Genomic DNA, 18053 nt, shown 5'->3' on the forward strand with positions numbered 1-18053 from the left:
TTAAAACACAAAAAGAAGAAATAAAAAAAAATTTAAAGAAATATATTAAAAACTTAAAAAAAAAAACAAATCCTAAAAAATTTCTAATTCTCACAAAAATTAAAAAAAACCAAATTAAAAAACAAACAAAACACAAAATAGAAATAAATAAAAAATATTAAAATAAAAAAAAAATATATTATAAAATTCAAAAAATATTAAAAAATTCAAAAAATATTAAAATATTTAAAAAAACAAATCCTAAAAAATTTCTAAAATTCTCATGCTTCATTTTTTTGCTTTCTTACTTTCTAACCAATCTGTACTATGCCCCAGCTGCAGCAAATATTTTCAAAATACACCTTTTATTGAGTACTCTTTACGTTTTTTCACTATTAATACCACACACAAGATTAACAAAAAATTGTACAGCATATCGAAAGATAAATCACAAATTTTTATTTCCTCTTCGACTAATGGCTTAGCAAGTTTGAATCACTTTTTCCATACAAACATTCGAGTACCGTAAATAAAAATCAATATGCGATCATAAATATTCCTTCAATAGTTAAGAACTCTATGAGGTATTCGTGTTGATAGCGCACTTAAGATTCAGTTCAAATTTATTGTTACATTTTTTGTATATCTTCGAGGACCTCACCAGTATATGACATATAAGTATTCATGATTATGATGTTGTGCGCAAATGCTCAATAAAAAATGAGTTTGTGGTCCGAAACAATTAACTTACCGGAAAATAAAGAGATGATGTAACTCGCATAAGGTTAAAATATTATTCTTCATCAATTCAAAAATTGCGAAAGAATTTCTTCTACTCGTAACTTACGTATGTATACAATAAATACATACATATATGCAGAATAAGTTAGCAATAGTGCCCGCTCAAAATCATTTATTAATGCGCATTCAAACAACGCTAATTACACATAACCCAATTACTTTCATAAACAATAAACACAAAATTTACATTAGAAAAATTAGCAGCATGCAAATGAACGTAGAACGAACGACGTCATGCAAATAAAAAATAAATCAAGTGTTTGTTTACTTATTTTACGTGGTACATGTTTTTGGTACGCATACACACACACACATCGCGGTAACGACAGTGCAGAATAAGCAATGGCGTGGCGTTAAGGCAGCCAGGGCGTATGAGCGAAAGTGCGAAAAGAAAAAACAATAACAAACAGTTCGGCGGCAGTGATGAAGATCAGTCGATTATGTGGTTTAATGACCAAAGGAGTAATTCAAATTATAAGGGACGGTAATGAATCTAGTAAATCATCAATTATGCCGTACATGTAACACAAAAAAAAACATTGTTTCGTGATGCTCGCATAAGCCTACTCCAGTTGTTTGCTGTGCAAAACTTTATTTATAACGACTTATGTATCCTTTTCGTATGAAAAGTTACATACAACGGTTGGAGTTACATTTTTATAATTCTTTCCTTCATTTTCAATAATAATCCTATTCAGTTAAGATATAACCCCACTCTAGAAATTTCAAAAAAAAAGGTCCATTTGAGTGTTTGGCTTAACCCATAGTTAGTTTGGTGTTTTAAAGACCATTTTCAGTAGTTGGTCTCATATTGAAAAATTTCATAAAGGTTCAAATCTCGATTTTAGAGCAGCGTTTCAAAGCTGCTCGTAAAACTTTAACGCATTTTTCTCAAAACGACGTTTTTTGACATGAACTTTGTTTCATGCATTGCCTTGGGATTTGGCAAGTAGCTGTAAAATTATATTTTATTTGTATATATATGGATATAATAAATAAATGCATATTTATTTTATAAACAATTCCATTTTCATAAACAATTGCAGCTCATTTGTTCGAATCAAAATTTTTTTTAAACATCATTCAGTCCGATAGTTTGCGATATTTTGTAATATAAAGCGATCCAATATTTTGAAAATGGCTCCACAGTTTTTGTTTTTGAAAATTTGTTTATTTATAGGCTTAACTACTATAATACATAAGTCAACAAAAAAAATTAATAATTGTGAGATTTAATAAAAGTTGTTAATTTTGGTACGGATTTTTAAAAGTCAAATATCTTAGGTTCTTTTTAACATTTAAATTTTTTTCCTTTTAAGATAAAATATATAATATAATCGAGGTGGAGTAAATTATTACGTGCAAGGCCTGGAGGCTCAAGCTCTAATGCGGTGCGAAACAAAATTTTATTACAAAAATATTTATTCGAGCAAAACGTTGCCAGTGTTTTTAAGTTTATTTTAAACTATATTTCAAAGATATATTATATTATAAATTAGTGTGGGGATATATAAATCAATTATTTTTGCGTAAAATTTATGTCCATATGGTTTAAAACTACTTTATGGTCGATCTTTAGCTTCTGGGCGATGCTACGACAACTAGCATGTTGCTAAACTTCGATTATTTCTGTGATTTTATCGACATTAACGACATTTTCTTTCACATCAAAAATGCCTGCATGGAATCGCCAAACTGAAATTGCACGTAATTAGCTTTTACAGTATCGGCACCCTAAACGCCATTTATAATTTTAGCGGTCTGGCTTGAATTTTCGCATTTTTGCGTTAGTCAAAGAAAAACTGTAAAATATATACAATTTTCTCTTTGTTGACTAGCATTGTTAACACTGTAACTCACCACTGAATGGAACAAACAAAAAACAGCAAAAGAATATTTTTAGTGTGAAATGTCACCTTGGCAACTTCAAATTGTACGATCGATTTTTACGATATATCGATCACTACAGCCATCTACCGAGAAAATAATGGATTTCTTTATTCGTTTGAGAGAATTTGGTTGCGGTATCAAGGCGTCTAAACATTTATTTAGCCGTTAAAAATTTGAGACATATGACAAATTGGGGGCCTAAGTTGTCACTAGCTTGTGAATCACCTCAATATCGTTGTCATCGATATAAGGACCACAGATGTAAAAAAACACGTTTGTTAGATAATCCCTCGTTGACAAAAATGAGGGCGATGCCATAATATTTACTGATTTTAGTCTGTACGCAGTTCCACATTTCCAATTTACCATTTCAGAAACCATTTGGGAGGTGCAGAGATAGGGCTAGGGCAAAGTGAGTGAAATGATGCCAAGAATTAAGCGCAACTTGCTGCATACTTACCGTTGGGAAGGAAACTAGGTTTCGAAAATAACACCTGCTTTGCAGTAGTAACTCAAAATGGGGACATAATGCATATCGCAGTCGATATGCTCGGTGTTTGCGGCATAATCTACTACGGTACTCGAAGCACTCATTTAAGTCAAGATAAACAAAAGCAAATTCATTGTCTACACAGATAGCCACTCGTGCATCGACGCCGTCGTATCACCAACTCAGAGTGAAATGGTGACCACCTGCAACCCATTAATACGCTGTTCCAACAACATTAAACTGATGTAGATTTCCGGACACATAGGAATTGCCGGGAGTGAATACACTGATGCCGGAGCCAAAAACATCGCCATCACGCCCTAACTGGCATATGGCTCCGTATCTAAACGAGACATTTGTGCCAAGGTAACAAGACAAAGACGAACTTCATTAATTATGGACTGAGCAAGGTACACCCACCACTACTCTGCAAACTGCCCGAGCAGAAATAGGTCTGTTTACGACGGAGACATATATCTTCATGGCTTGGCCACACAATTATAACTCATACCCATCTATTACAACGATCCTTGAGCGTCATTTGTCCGTTCTGCGTGAAAACAGTAACGCCCAACAATAGGAAACAATCGCTTAAAGCAATTTTTCCTAAATTCTCAATTTCTTCGCATAAGTTGCAAAGGACAGCCGAAGGCCGCCGTCGCCAATGCTGGGAGTCGTATTGTTTTTGTAGAATATTTAATTGATTGTACAAATAAATCAAAATAGAAATGAATAAAATATAATAAAAGTTTATTTTAAATCTAATAATTTAGCCTGCAAAGTACATTTGCGATTTTATTAGTATTTCAATTTTTTATTGTTTTTTACTGGTATAAAATTTTAAAGCTTTGAAAAAGAGCTCGAAAAAGTAGTTTACACAACACAAATAGAGGAAAATAAATGTTATTAAAGAGAATATTTATAAAAAGTTTAGCCGATAGACAGAGAATTTCGTACAAATTCAAACAAATGCAAAACGATTCAAACGAAAACAGAATGAGTTTCCAATACGCATACAAAAAACGCAACAAAACAGAACAAAACAAGAATGTTTTTTTTTCTCCAATAAAAGTGTTTATTTCTTATTCTTATTATCAACGTTTCTTTATTTATTAATATGATATAAATATGCATACTATTTATGAACTAACAAATAGATTTTAACAAAAAACAAAATTCGTATAACCAACATTTAACAAATATCACAAAATACGTTGCTATTTCGGTATATGTACGTATGCAATCTTTGGTGATTTGGGCAATATTCAAAACATATGCACGCCACAAAGCCTTGCAGGTAATGCGGCACGCCAGACTCTACACATGCTCCAGATACCAAAGAACAACCCGACAATCCTCTACAGTTGGTAAGAAAAGAATTAAAAAAAAAAAAAAAATGCAGTTAAGTCCACACCTCGCGAGAAAATTATCAAGAAAAACTTTCCATTATTTGGTAGCTGTTAAAATTTCCTGCTTCAATAACGTGGCGTATTTCTTGTCAAATTAGAGTTTTTGCTCACAATTTTCTATGCAATTCAAAAAAAAAAAACAAGTTAGTAGGAAAAAGAGTTTATTTATTGATACCACCTATCTTAAGAAAATGTTACAAAAGAAATTTTCTAGCTCTTCCTTAATAACTTTTGTATATGGAGTGTTTGCTTTTTATTGAGAGCTGTTGAACCAAGCCTTGCCTTAACCCTATGTTGGAGACCTTTTTTAAAACCTTCAGTTGGATCGTTTTTTGTTCGGTTCGAGGATCCTTTTTAAAAGATTATATCCATAAATCGATAGAAAATTAAATTTTAGGAAGCGCCCTAGAAGCTCAAGTCGTTAGCTATAGTAGAAATATATGAAATTCACGTCTAAAGTTAAAAAAGTCTGACCAGAAAAGACTCGGGTGCCTAAAGGAGGGTTAAATATTAATTTCAAGAAAGTGCCGAAACGATAAAATAAATATAAGCTGTGCTATGAAGTAGAGCTCTAGCAATGCGAGTATCTTTATGCTCGCTCGGATTTCGTTCATGAGCAGTAACAGCTAGTAAAGGGTGTTTTTTTTAGAGGTTAGGTTTTCAAGATGAAATAAAACGTATATAATTTAATATTATGGCCAAGAATTTAGCTTTATTATAAAGATAAGGGTTTGCCATTATGTTTTAAAAATGATTTCGGGCAAGTGGCCGCCCCGGCTGGCTCGAATAAATTCATATTTCTTTTCTGAGCACACCAAACAGTGACTTTTTGAGGATGTAACGGCGTCTCAGCAATGGCTTGTGGATTATGTTCACTTCAAATGCGACAATTTTGCTTATTGACATACCCATTCAACCAAAACCATTCGCTGAACAAAAACCATTATTTTCGAACCGCGCGAACCAAACCATTATTTTCGTAATAAATTTGCACGATTTGCAAACGTTGTTCAGGTGTAAGTCTATTCATTATGAAATGACAAACCAAACTGAGCATAAATCAAGTGACAGCTGTCAAAAAGACCATCTACGAAAAAAGTAGTGCCAACTTGAAAACCTAACCTCTAAAAAAACACCCTTTACTAGCTTCAAATCTGTGCAATATCGGCAGCTACATGCATTTGGCTTGCGTGAAATGTTGCTAGTAGCATGGATTGTCAAATGAGAAAAAACGTCACATTTTTACGCATCGCCCAGAAGCAATTGGCAAATTTTGATAAGAAAAGTTTTAAACAAATTAATAAAAATATATATTGACACAAAAATATTTTATTTATTTTAAAATATTGAAGACGTTAAGCTTAAAAATTTAATTCTTATATCTTCGGAGTATTTAAACGCAATAAAACTGTCATTTTTGGCTCAATTTTAAACAGGTGTGAAAAGATGTTGCTGGCATATTGCACGGCATGAACTGAGTATTACTTTGCCGTGAGATACATAGGAAATTTCACGCACATTTCACGGCAATACAATTTGTATGGATTTTGATAGCCATTTCACGAGGAACGCGAACACAAATTTAATTTATCACGAGTTAAAAAGAAAAAAAATATTTTTTTACCCGAATTGTTTTGTTTCAACGCGACTTTCAATATTTTATAAATTTTTCTTGAATCTAATAGAGCATACAGAGTGAGATTTTCCGCCGCATATACGAAGCGTTCAAAATAGTCACAGGAAAAGTCTCTGAGACTCGCTAGATTTGCTCTCGCCGCTCAATAAATTATTTCTTAAAAAATATTTAATGAATTAAAATGTGTAAGCATGAAATACATAAATTGTTAAAGGAATTCTAAAAAGAATATTTTAATATTGTTTTCACCTAATCCTCTTTTTACACGAATTTTTTGGAGATCGTATCTATCATCAATTAGAATTAGAAGCACTATGCTTAAAGATGAAATGTTTGTTTAAAATTTTCGAGCTCGAAAGCGATGAGAATCGAACGCGTACAGGTATTCGTTACTCATACCCGGGCTCTTCAAAGGTATGCGAACACGATAGAGGAAGATTTATTAAGCGCTCGGACTGCAACAAAAAAACGAGTTTTGAACAGCAGCAGGTAAAGGGGACCGGGATATAATACCTGCCGTATAATGTTTTTAAGGTTTATGCCATAATTTTTTTAAGGGGGCCAAAGGTTACTACTTCTTAGAATGAATAAAAACTGCAGGGGATACTTTTTTTTAACATATTAACTTCTTCTCCTCATTTATACATTTTTTTGATATTTTTATTTTTATATTTATATTTAACCCTCCGCTGGGCACCCGGGTCTTGCCAGACTTTTTCGACTTTGGACGTGAATTTCGCATATTTCTATTATAGCTAACGGCTTGAATTTCCAGGTAGCTTTAACTTTTTTTTATTCTTTGAATTACTGGAGTTAAAAATGTTAGATTCGACTTTTCTGTTCCTTTATAAATATACTGCACACATAACTTACATCATCATATCCAACGATTTAGTGCCAAATTTTTGCATTTTTATGAAGAAATTATCGGAATAGATTTTGTAAATGGCATTGATTTCAAATCCTACGATTTGCAGAACAAGTCTGATACTTATGATATGGAGAAATGGAAGTTATGGTTTTCATTCGGATCCATGTGACCTCGAAGAAACAGGTGCAGTCTTGTCTTTGCCAAGGGAATATAGTTGCTCGAGATATGTTCTGTCGTTTGACCATCCTCCAGACAGAGTCTTTACTCTGTGTCAATCCCAATGTAAATTTTGAAGAGATGTTAATTTATTAATAATAGTGACCTGCCAGAAAACCAACTACTTTCCTGATATCTACTGGGCACTGTTTAGCCGAAATCCAGCAACTTTGATTTCGTAATCTAATCCGTATTTCGAAATAAAACATTCCTTCATTGTTGAGAAAAACTAAATGTATCAGAAAACAAATTGTCTCGGTAGTACTGAAAAGTGGGTGATTAAGTTTACTGAAAAGCAACCATACGAGTATATATGCCAACAATTGGACCTTTTTAAGGTATTTCACAGTTAATTCCCAATATATTCGAAATATTTTAGCATTCCAGGAACCTTAAGTTATTATAAATTATGGTACATTTTTTCCTAAACTGCCACAAGTTAACCTCACCCTAAAATGCGACTGATCGATCCCATTTAGCGGACAGCTATTTTAGTCTAACCGCCTGCTAGACGACCTCATACCTCAACGCTTAAGTGCAATGCGGACATTTTGAATATCGTCTCTTTGGTGCGTGTCAATTACTGGTACAAAAAAAAATAAAGTTACAAGGAAAACATTCAAACCATCATAATCCATACCGACGTAAATACGCAGCGGGCCCAAAGCCAATTCGATTGTTGTTGCATATCGACGAAGTTTTTGAAAAAGTTGTTTGATCGGTACGAAATTCAAATTGCGCCTGACGGACGAGCTTTAGTAAAAAATTTGCTTGCCAAAAGGATAATTTTTCTTCGTTATTGTTGAAACAAATTTCTTTATTCTCATATTCGTGTAATTTTTTTTATTTTTTCGTTATTTAATTTTTAATTTTTGTTTTTTCGTTTAACCTTTCACTCAATTAAACACTTTTCGTAAACGCATATGGTAATTTTTATTCGGTTATTGTGCCTTTATGATATGCAAGTAGTATTTTGTTCAAATTTATAAATCTATGTATCTCGTATATTTGTTTTGAAATGAAAATTGCATTCCCTTCGTTTTTGAAGCCAGCAGTATAGGGGTTGAGCTGGACACGTTTTTTGTTTTTCTCGCAGTCCAATGTTGCCATGATAATTTATAAAGATTCTTGGTAATGCAATAATTGAATGCTGGTGACGCATTAGAAATAAGTTATACAATTTTACTTTCCAACACAATTTGTATTGCACCGCTAACACAGCTGGGATATACGCGTACGGTTACGAACAGTTTTGGAGTACAGCTTATAATTTGTCATATGAGTACATTTGCAAGTCTTATGTAGCCGAGTCTGAATATACTATGTTACAGAGACTCTTCTACCATCAGTGCCATTTTATTTGCATAGCGCGAATTGTGTACTCCAATACGGGCTTAAATACTGAGTGCATTAGCCCATTCGCCCATTAGCCGGCACCATTAGTTAAACGCCATCTGTTGAAGCACTTGCTTTGCCATTTACTATCTTTCTTTTTCTGATAAACACTTATTTATATATAACAATATAAGTTCTTGTTTATAAGTATGTATGTATATGTATGTGAATATGAATTTCATTAAATAATTTCATCTACTAATTTCCTTAGTTTTGGTATAATTTGATTAATTTCATTTATGTATTTATTTCAATTATTTCGATTTTTTAGCTAGTTGACTCTGAGCTGAGGTGGTCAACTTGGATACGACGCGCGTGAGAGCGCGATTCTCCGCACGCAAACGCTCATTCTCAGTCTTTAGCTTCTGCAATAGCTAAAATGACAAAAACAACAACAAAAGTGATGGAGAAAAAAAGAGAAGAACAAGAAGTATAAGAGCATGGTAATTAACAGATTTCGTTTTCGTTTGATGATGAAAACATGAAATGACGATGATTTAAGGTGGTTTGGTAATCTTGTATTGGAGGGGTGATGCACAAATTTTATTCGGAGGCGATCATGAATTGATGAAATCATAAAATGTTAACAAGTGATAAACAGAGTTGACGTAAGGAATAATTTTGTATGCAAAAATAAGCAAAAAAAAAAAAAAACAACTCGTATAAGAGAACAAATGAAAACTGTACATAGGTGGGTGTTTCATGAAAAAGGATATTGAAGAGAACAACTCGTGACTTTATGTGTGAATGTGTGAAGCTGCAGATAATTTTAGATTGGAGCCGTGATCAGATTATTAACACCATAAAGCGAATATACAATAAATGTAATGATGATTCATGAAATGTGATATACGTACATATGCACTTAAATATGTTTATCGGAAAATGTGTATATAAGACAAGGAATTTAATAATAATTTGCAAACCGTAAAAGATGTTATGACCGGCAATTAAAGATAATAAAAAGGTATTTATGCATACTTGTGGGTGAAAGTTCAGCACAGTATGATTTGAAAATTCACAAAAAAAAGAAATTATGTACAAGGGTATTGGTATGTTGTGCCAAGACATTGGTTATGATTTTATGAGAGGCATACACATTTTTGAAAGGAAAATATTTTTATATACAAAGAAAAACACATGTCTTTATATAAAGAGTAAAAAAACTATTTTTATATAAAAGTAAATATATTTTTATATTAAAAAAAATTTTTTTTATGTATAAGAAAACAGAAACATTTTTATATATATTATAATAAAAAATAAAAAAATAAATATTTTTATATAAAAAAAATAAAAATTATTTTTATATGAAATTAAAAAAAAATTATTTTTACATAAAACGAAAAGAAAAAAGCATAATTTTATATAAAAAAAAAACAATTCAATTAAAAAAAACAATTTTTTTTTTTTTACATGAAACGAAAAAGTTTCACTATTTTAAAAATATTTCATATAGATAAATTCGAGGATAACAATAACTATCTAATTGGAAGTTGCCTTCTTAAGCTAATGCAAAAGACAATTGATAAGGTAATTAAAATAGAACATACAAGGGCCGACTGACAAATGTCTTAACTAACGAAGAAAAAAAATCCGAAAAACTCGGTTCTATTTTTAAAAGGAAGCTTCCTTTAGCACAATATGCATGTTTCAACATTTTTGACCTTTCGAAAAATATTATTTCTTGTATTCCCCAAAAAATGTTTTAATTCATCAATGAAAGTGGTTAACTGCTGAAATAAACCTTTCCGAAACATTTTTAAACATTTTCATCATAGTTGAAATTGAATTTCGGCGTAAATGTCAAGAGTCATTCCATAAAAAATTCATTCGAAGTATTTTATTTTTGTCTGAACAATTGCAAAATAAAAATTGTTTCCATTGGAACTTTTGGCATTGTACATATTTTGGAAACCTTAAACCATAAGGAACCGCCAAAAATTCAAAATTTGTTTCTTTGCTTTTTGTTATCTCGCCTACTTCAACTTCGATTTTTTTTAACAATTTCTTCATTGCTTATACCGGACAACCAAAACGAGGTTATCTCTTCATTTAATCAAAAGCAAACGGTAAAAAATATAGGTGTAAATATTTCACGTGCATCACCTAACCCTTCTTAATTTCTGCGAGGGTTTCCGTTTTCCATGAAAGTGTTGAGAATTTCTTCTTTTCCTGTATTCACAACAAAAAAAAAAACAGAAATCATTTTCTTTATATATTCACAGTTAATAAATAACGCGATCGATATGACTCAAACACTGACATCTTATAAAAATTGGATTTATATTATCCTCCGCAAATTAGCCAGTTAAGATACTTATCAGCCACCCTCGGTTATAGGTATGTATATAGATTAGTCAGGCTGAAAAACAAAGTTAATAGGTTTTTCGAGAGAATTATTGTTTTATTAAGAGTACTAAGTACTATTCGGATCAAGAGTTATTATATTGAGAGCAGGGAGTACGTGGTGCATTCCAAAATATATAGGGATTCTTCCAATAAAAACTACCCGACTCATTAAACCTGTCACAGGTTATACAATCATCACCATAAATATGTTTTGAAACAAAAGTGAATATAAATAAGACCTTTCTTTGACGCTCATTTTTATACCGATTACACAAATATGTTGTCGCTTAAAACACTATGCCCTCTACTTCTGAAGTCAAGAATCAGAATCAGTGAAGAATTTCTTGTATATAAAAGCCTTACTACAAATATCTATTTTGAAAAAAAAAAAAAAAAAAAAAAAAAAAAAAAAAAAAAAAAAAAAAAAAAAAAACACACATACATACATATATATTTTGAGAGGCTTTTTCATGGTTAAATAATATTTTTATATTTTTTTTAATTAAAAAAATTGTAATTGAAACAAGCTAATTAAAAATTAAAAAAAAAAGTTGAATTAAAAAAAAATTAAAATATTAATCAATTTTTTTTGAACTAGTATTTTTTAATAAAATTTTTTTTTTGTTTTTTTTGTATTTAAAAAAAATTAAATTTCAAAAAAAAAAAAATTAATTAAACTAAAATAAATTTTGATTAAAAAAAGAAATTATTTTTAAATAAAACAAAATAAATAAAAAAAAAATAGTGTTTAACCATTAAATGTTAATAATATTTATTAAAATTTTTGTTTCATTTTTTTTTCGTTAAATTTCTTTTAATTTATAATTTTTAAATTTATATATTTCCTCCTTTTTGACATATTAGGTTAAAAACTCGTTTTAACTGTAGAATGCTGTTGTAAGAAGCACCCAGTAGTATAGGCTGGACCAAATATAAGTATCTTTTAAAAATGAAATAGAAGAATCAAAACGAAATTTACTTAAGAAGATTATAACTTTATCGGAAAGAACAAATAATACCGTTAGATTGGCTTCGTAGTAGCACATTATGGTAATCCAATTTTTCTAGACCATGTTGACGGATTCTGTTATTCGAATATTCACCTTAAGGATCAAGACAGCTTTTAGATTAAACCTTGCATAATCTCTAATAGTGCGCATAAGTTTGATGTGTGACATGAGGTGGATCATACTGCTAACTCCAAAATCCAAAACTATCAAAATAGCTGTACATATTCTCAATTTCAGTCTACAAAGCATCGATAATTATGCCTCTTCAACCGGATTAAAACAAAAAAAAAAAAAACAAAAAAAAAAAAAAAACAAAAAACGTACACGATGATGCCACTAATCCAAGCTCCACCCAAACTATCACCGTCTAGATGTATCCCTTGCGATTTCTCGATCTTCAGATGCGGTATTTTAAATATTATTGTTAGCTCAAATTTGGCTCTAATGCCCGAACTGAGAAGCAATTCAAAGTAGATTTCGAAAGCCAAGAATCAGAGACTCCTGGGCGAAATTCTCATTAACTAACTCTTCCGTATTTACGATGGAGATCGGGAGTGTTGTCTACTAGCAAGCCGCTCTTACTACATACATTTTGTTTTTTTTTGCACAAACTTATGCCCGATGGGTTCTTCATTGCGGCAAACTCTTCTTCTTAAACGAAAAAAAAAAAAAACCCACACTTCGAGCAACACTGCACTCATTCACAAAAGTTGTGCAGCCAAAATAATTAATATAAATTCAGAAAGATACTAATATTTGGACCACTCAACTCAAATATTTAAAATGCTTCTAAACATCGTGAAATGCCTACTCCGTCAGAGCGTCTTTATTCACAAAAAATGGTTCATAGAAATAAAAATTTATTTATGTGGTATTTTAGCGTTATCTTGTAAGCATAATGAGATATCACGCAAAATGCAACATTAGATATTTCCTTTTTGTTAATATTTTCATTTCTTCCTTTATAACGGCCTTGCAGCAAACGACCAATATGAGTTTGCTAGTTTTCGATTTTCCTACGCATTTAAACAATTGCGACACTTTCAAAAGCAATAGCGTGAATGATGAATGGCGATGTAATATTTTTAAAGGTGGAAGAAAAATGCATAGCTGAATGTGCAAAAACGTGAAATACTTAGGGTGTAGAAGGAAAATTCGGTGCATTTAAAATTAAATTTAATTTCGTTCTGCGTAGAAAAGTTATATATGTATGTAAGTATAAACTAACAAATCAATTTAAATAAAAAATTTAATATAATAAAAAAAACAAGCATAAGTAGTTCTTGTCTAAGGCACAGGAAGAAGGAATATTTCAAAGTGAAAATGAAAGCTAATTGCTTTCAAAAAAAAAAAAACAAAAACACAAAACACAAAGGGGAGGAAATGCAAAACCTGTGCATTCAATGTTCCGCAAAAATAAAAATACTAAAATTTTCATTTATAAGAAGAAAAAATATTTGTATTTATTAAATGGAACGGAAAGCAAAAACAAAAATACTTAAATTTTCATTTATAAGAAAGAAAAACAAGCCAGTATTCTAAAATGAAACGGAATAAAAATTCTTTAGATTAAATGCTTCGCAAATTCACAGCAATTAAGCAGATTTTCCATAAACGGAGAAGAAATACAAATCCTGTACATTAAATTTTCTAGCAGTTTTAACAGAAAGATAAAAAAAATTTTATATTTGGCAACTAATGCGCTACAGCACTAATTGCATTTAACAATCAACTAAAAAAAAGCACATATCACAACTTAAAAAAAAAAAAAAAATCAAAATTGTAAAACGAATTTATAAACAAATTTATTTTATACGTAACATAATTTGTATATAACCAAATTTAGTTAAATTAAGAAAGTGTGTGTAAATAAAAGGAGAAGTAATAAAAATCTTGTTATTATTGATTAAATATTCTGAAAATAAAAACTGGCACCAACATTTTTAACAAATATATAATATATCTAAAAAAAAAGTTGGCAGTTTTATATTTAGTAATAACTACCCAAGAAAAAACAAATAAGCACATATAAAAATTTCAAAAAAATACAAAATTGTAAAATAAGTTTTTGTTGTGTGAATGCACTCAAAGTAGTTTTTGCATTAAATTAATTAGCAATTTTATATTATATATAGTAGTAATCAACTACCCAAGAAAAAAAAAACAACAAAAAGCACAGATAAAAATTAAAAGAAATACAAAATCGTAAGATTATATATATTTTTCTTTTTTTGTGTGCACTTAAAGCTAGTTTTTGCAATAAATTAATTGGCAGCTTTGTTAAGATCACTTGATGGTGTGAGTATAGTTTTTAAATGTTAACAAAAAATTAACAAAAAAAGAATAAAAACGCGTGTCTTTAGTAGTTTTTTTTTAACTTCATTTTAATTGTGTGGTCTTTAAGCCAGAAGAGCGGTTAAGTGTGTTAAACAACAATCAACAAACAAAATTTTTACTTTCGTGAAAGTGTGAGGGGATGCACGTTGTATGCGTGTGTGCATGTTTGCGTTTATTTGTGCTTGGAATATTATTTACCTTTAACTCTTCTTCCATTTCGGAAAGTTTGCGTTCCATAGCTCTCCTTTCGCGTTTTTCGAGCTCTGAGAGTGAGTTTCTAGTGGTCTGCAAAAATTAAATTTGCGAAATTTTGTTTCGATATTTTTTTTCTTTCTTTTTTTTCAAATTTATAGAATGACATTTTTTTCACAAGTACAAAATACCCATATATTATATATTTATTAAAGTTTTATTAACAGACAAGGAACATTTAGCGAAATTAATCCAGTTTTATGTATGAATGTGTCTGCGCGTGGTCGATAAGTATGCGTGCGGGTATGTTTTCTAACAGAGTAAAACAAAGTAAGTGAGAGTGTGAGCAGGTAAATTAAGAGAGCAGCTGGTAACTAAGTAAAGAGTATACATGTATTATATATACATACATATGTATGTACACATTTGTTAATTGTGGGAGTGTAGAATCCTGCATCGAAAGCAAGCGTAATTTTAGCAATTAGCATATGTTAGTAGCAGAAGTTGTTTTTGGTGTCGATACAGCTGTTGCAGTGTCTACAGTCACCCTGCAATTTCTATGTTATTTGGCCATAGTAGCTTTTGTTTTATGTTATATTCTGAATGGTGCAAATGTTGTGGCTAAGAGATTAGATCAAGAGCGTGATCGTAAGAGCATGAGCGATAGAAAGGGCGCGAGCAGAAAATTTTAGTTTATTTTCATTTCATGTTTTTTTTTCTTCTTTATGGTACATTTACATATCACATTTTTTTTTGTTTTTTTTTCAACTGTTTATTATTATTTGTCTACAATACTTTTGACCTATGCTTTCGCATGTTTTGTGTTATTGTTTGTTTTGCTTCAATTTGCCATTCGGCAAATTTTATTAATTGCTTTTGTTTTTAAGCGGAAAGTTGCAGATATATTATGTATGTATGTAGTAACATATTTTAAATATAATTATTTATATGTTGGCAGCGGGCAATGCACGTTTGGTATAATTTTTGGTTTTTTTAGATTTTTTTATTGGTTTTTGAAACATGTTGTATTTTTTTTGTTGTTGCTTTTTCAATACTTTGGATTAAGTAATCCGTAGTAGGTAATAATAACTCGTTTTAGTTTGGGTGTAGATATGGTAAATATTAAACTTACTGCGTTTGTAATTCTTTCGAGTGTTGCTCTACTTTGTACGATTTCATCATCCTTTTTCTTCAATTGTTGCTTTAGTTTGTCGTTCTCCAATCTGAAATGCGTAGCAATAATCGTAAAAATCAGTTTTCGGGCTTCAAATTTAAAATTAAAAAATTAAAATAAATGCCAATTCCATTCCTTGTTTAGCATGAATTTGCTTACTTGGAGTCAACATTCAACTGTTGATAACGAGCAAATATGTAATATAAAGCTATGTTTTAGCGGCAGACTAATCACCTACCCTGTCAGAAAGCAAAACAGATTAACGAAACCAACGCAAAACTGAGTCTTGTCTAGGCCGAGTGGAGTGAACAAGAAAAAAACAATGTTTTAAAAAATTAATTGCAATTAAGTAAAAACAAATCGGAAACTATAAAATTCGTCAGCACTGGATAGCCATACACCATTAATGATGAGAACTTTCTTACGTAATCTTACACCAATTTACAAAAAAAAAACAAGTGAGCACAAACATACAAGTAAGTCTGTATGGCACAAGTTTTGCGCTCGCTATTGGCTTCTACAGCATAAATAGCCCGATAAAAAATAATACAAAGGGTCGAGATCGCATCATATTCTGGAGTTAATCGTATTATCAAACAAGTTCATCAATAAAACAATGGATTCGCTGGCAGAACGGCACGTGGTACCATCCTGCGTTAGGCAAAAGTTTTCCAGACTAGGCTAACACACCCCTGAGCATAAAACATTGTAGTCATTGACAGTGATAGTGTGACTTTGAAGCAGTATAGCCCAATTATGCCTCACACCCGTAAACCGCACCAACCAGAGATCATTTGCTGTATATGTACAGGGTTGGCCATATTAAACTGACCCATTGAGTAACCCTATAACTTTTTACTGTAATTTGAAATCTAAGGTTTACGTCAACAAGCCAAAGACACTAGGCGCACTTAAGGCCAATATCCGACGGGAAATAGCCGCCATATCGGCCGAGACGCTGGCCAAAACTATGGAAAACGCCGAAAAACGGGCACATTACGCTATACGAGCTAAGGGCGACCACTTGCGCGATATCATATTCAAAAAGTGATGTAAACGAATCTCCTTGAACTAAATTAAATGTTTTTCACAATGAAACACAAAATAATGTTTCTTTTTCCATATTTTTTTAATAATCACATGGGTCAGTTTAAGATGGCCAACCCTGTACATATCCATAAATGTTTTTCACAATGAAACACAAAAAAATGTTTCTTTTTCCATATTTTTTTAATAATCACATGGGTCAGTTTAATATGGCCAACCCTGCATATGGTGAAGTGTCGCTCCAAATGCGAATATTTTTGTACTAACAAAACCACTTAGCGTTCATTTACAGCACACTGATCCAACAACTATATTAAAACATTCGAAAACATTCGATTTCTCAGTTCAGGCAAGTATCTCCATAGAAATCTCACCATGTTGGGCGCAAAATTTTTCCTGAGCTAAGGTACAGGGTGGGCCATGTAAAATTTGCTTTTTAAATCGGCTATAAAAAAAAATAATCAATATTTTTTCAAACTTTCTTTTTTATTTTGAAGATTAAACATTGTCATTTACGAATGAAAAATAATATCGTTCAAATGACTGCCACGACTGGCTTTACAGTAGGCCATTCGATCAACCCAATTTTTAAGCACATTTTCGATTGTTTGGGCTCCAATTTCATGAATGGCAGCTTCGAGTTCATGCTTTAAAGCATCAATCGTCTCTGGATGGTTCGCATAGCATTTGTCCTTAACGGCTTCCCACAAAAAATAGTCCTTATATCATAGCTCCGAGGCGGCCAATTGATATCGGAATTCAAAAACGGTAGCCAAAAGTTCGAGTGTAACTTTGGCAGAGTGACAAGTTGCACCGTCCTGTTGAAATCAAATGTCGGCCATGTCATCCTCTTCAATTATTGGAAACAAAAACTCGTTGAGCATGTCACGGTAGCGCTCGCCATTTACTGTAACAAATAATATTTCTTATCGGTCATCTGCCGTAAATTTTTTCTTAAATTTGGTTTTTTAAAAATGCCCCAAGTTAACTTTTTCTTCGGATGATCTGGCTTAGGAGATCACAAAATTCTTCCATCTTTCATCTGAAGTATGAAATCAGGGCTTAGAGAATATGAAACATTGCGCATATCGCTGTACCGCTTTCAGTAAAATTGATAGAATCCATGATGAAAAAAAACTTCTGTAGGTGTGGCCAATATCAGAACGTTAACCGGCGCTCAGCAAATTTAAAAGAATGAACTGGGGGAGGATTGTGTTGGTGACACACCAAAAACAAAATCATCACAGTCTCCGC

At 31.4% G+C, this 18053-nt stretch overlaps 1 protein-coding gene across 21 annotated transcripts in view; it reads right to left on the minus strand.

Moving 5' to 3' along the window:
- LOC129241446 (protein phosphatase 1 regulatory subunit 12A) overlaps window positions 1–18053 on the minus strand; it is a 131320-nt gene that overhangs the window by 3804 nt on the left and 109463 nt on the right. For 13 of the 21 annotated variants that reach the window (XM_054877751.1, XM_054877757.1, XM_054877755.1 and 10 more), the window contains 3 exons: window positions 15711–15801; window positions 14585–14671; window positions 8175–9061 (listed from right to left, as the gene is read on the minus strand). In XM_054877751.1, coding sequence (XP_054733726.1) covers window positions 8942–9061; window positions 14585–14671; window positions 15711–15801 — 298 coding nt within the window. In that variant the 3' untranslated portion in view covers window positions 8175–8941. Of the gene's footprint in view, window positions 1–8169; window positions 9062–14584; window positions 14672–15710; window positions 15802–18053 lie in introns of those variants that run through there. The other 8 variants (XM_054877768.1, XM_054877767.1, XM_054877766.1 and 5 more) reach the window with 4 other exon arrangements.

The sequence above is a fragment of the Anastrepha obliqua genome, chromosome 3, assembly GCF_027943255.1.
Source record: "Anastrepha obliqua isolate idAnaObli1 chromosome 3, idAnaObli1_1.0, whole genome shotgun sequence".
Classification (NCBI taxonomy): Eukaryota; Metazoa; Arthropoda; class Insecta; order Diptera; family Tephritidae; genus Anastrepha; species Anastrepha obliqua.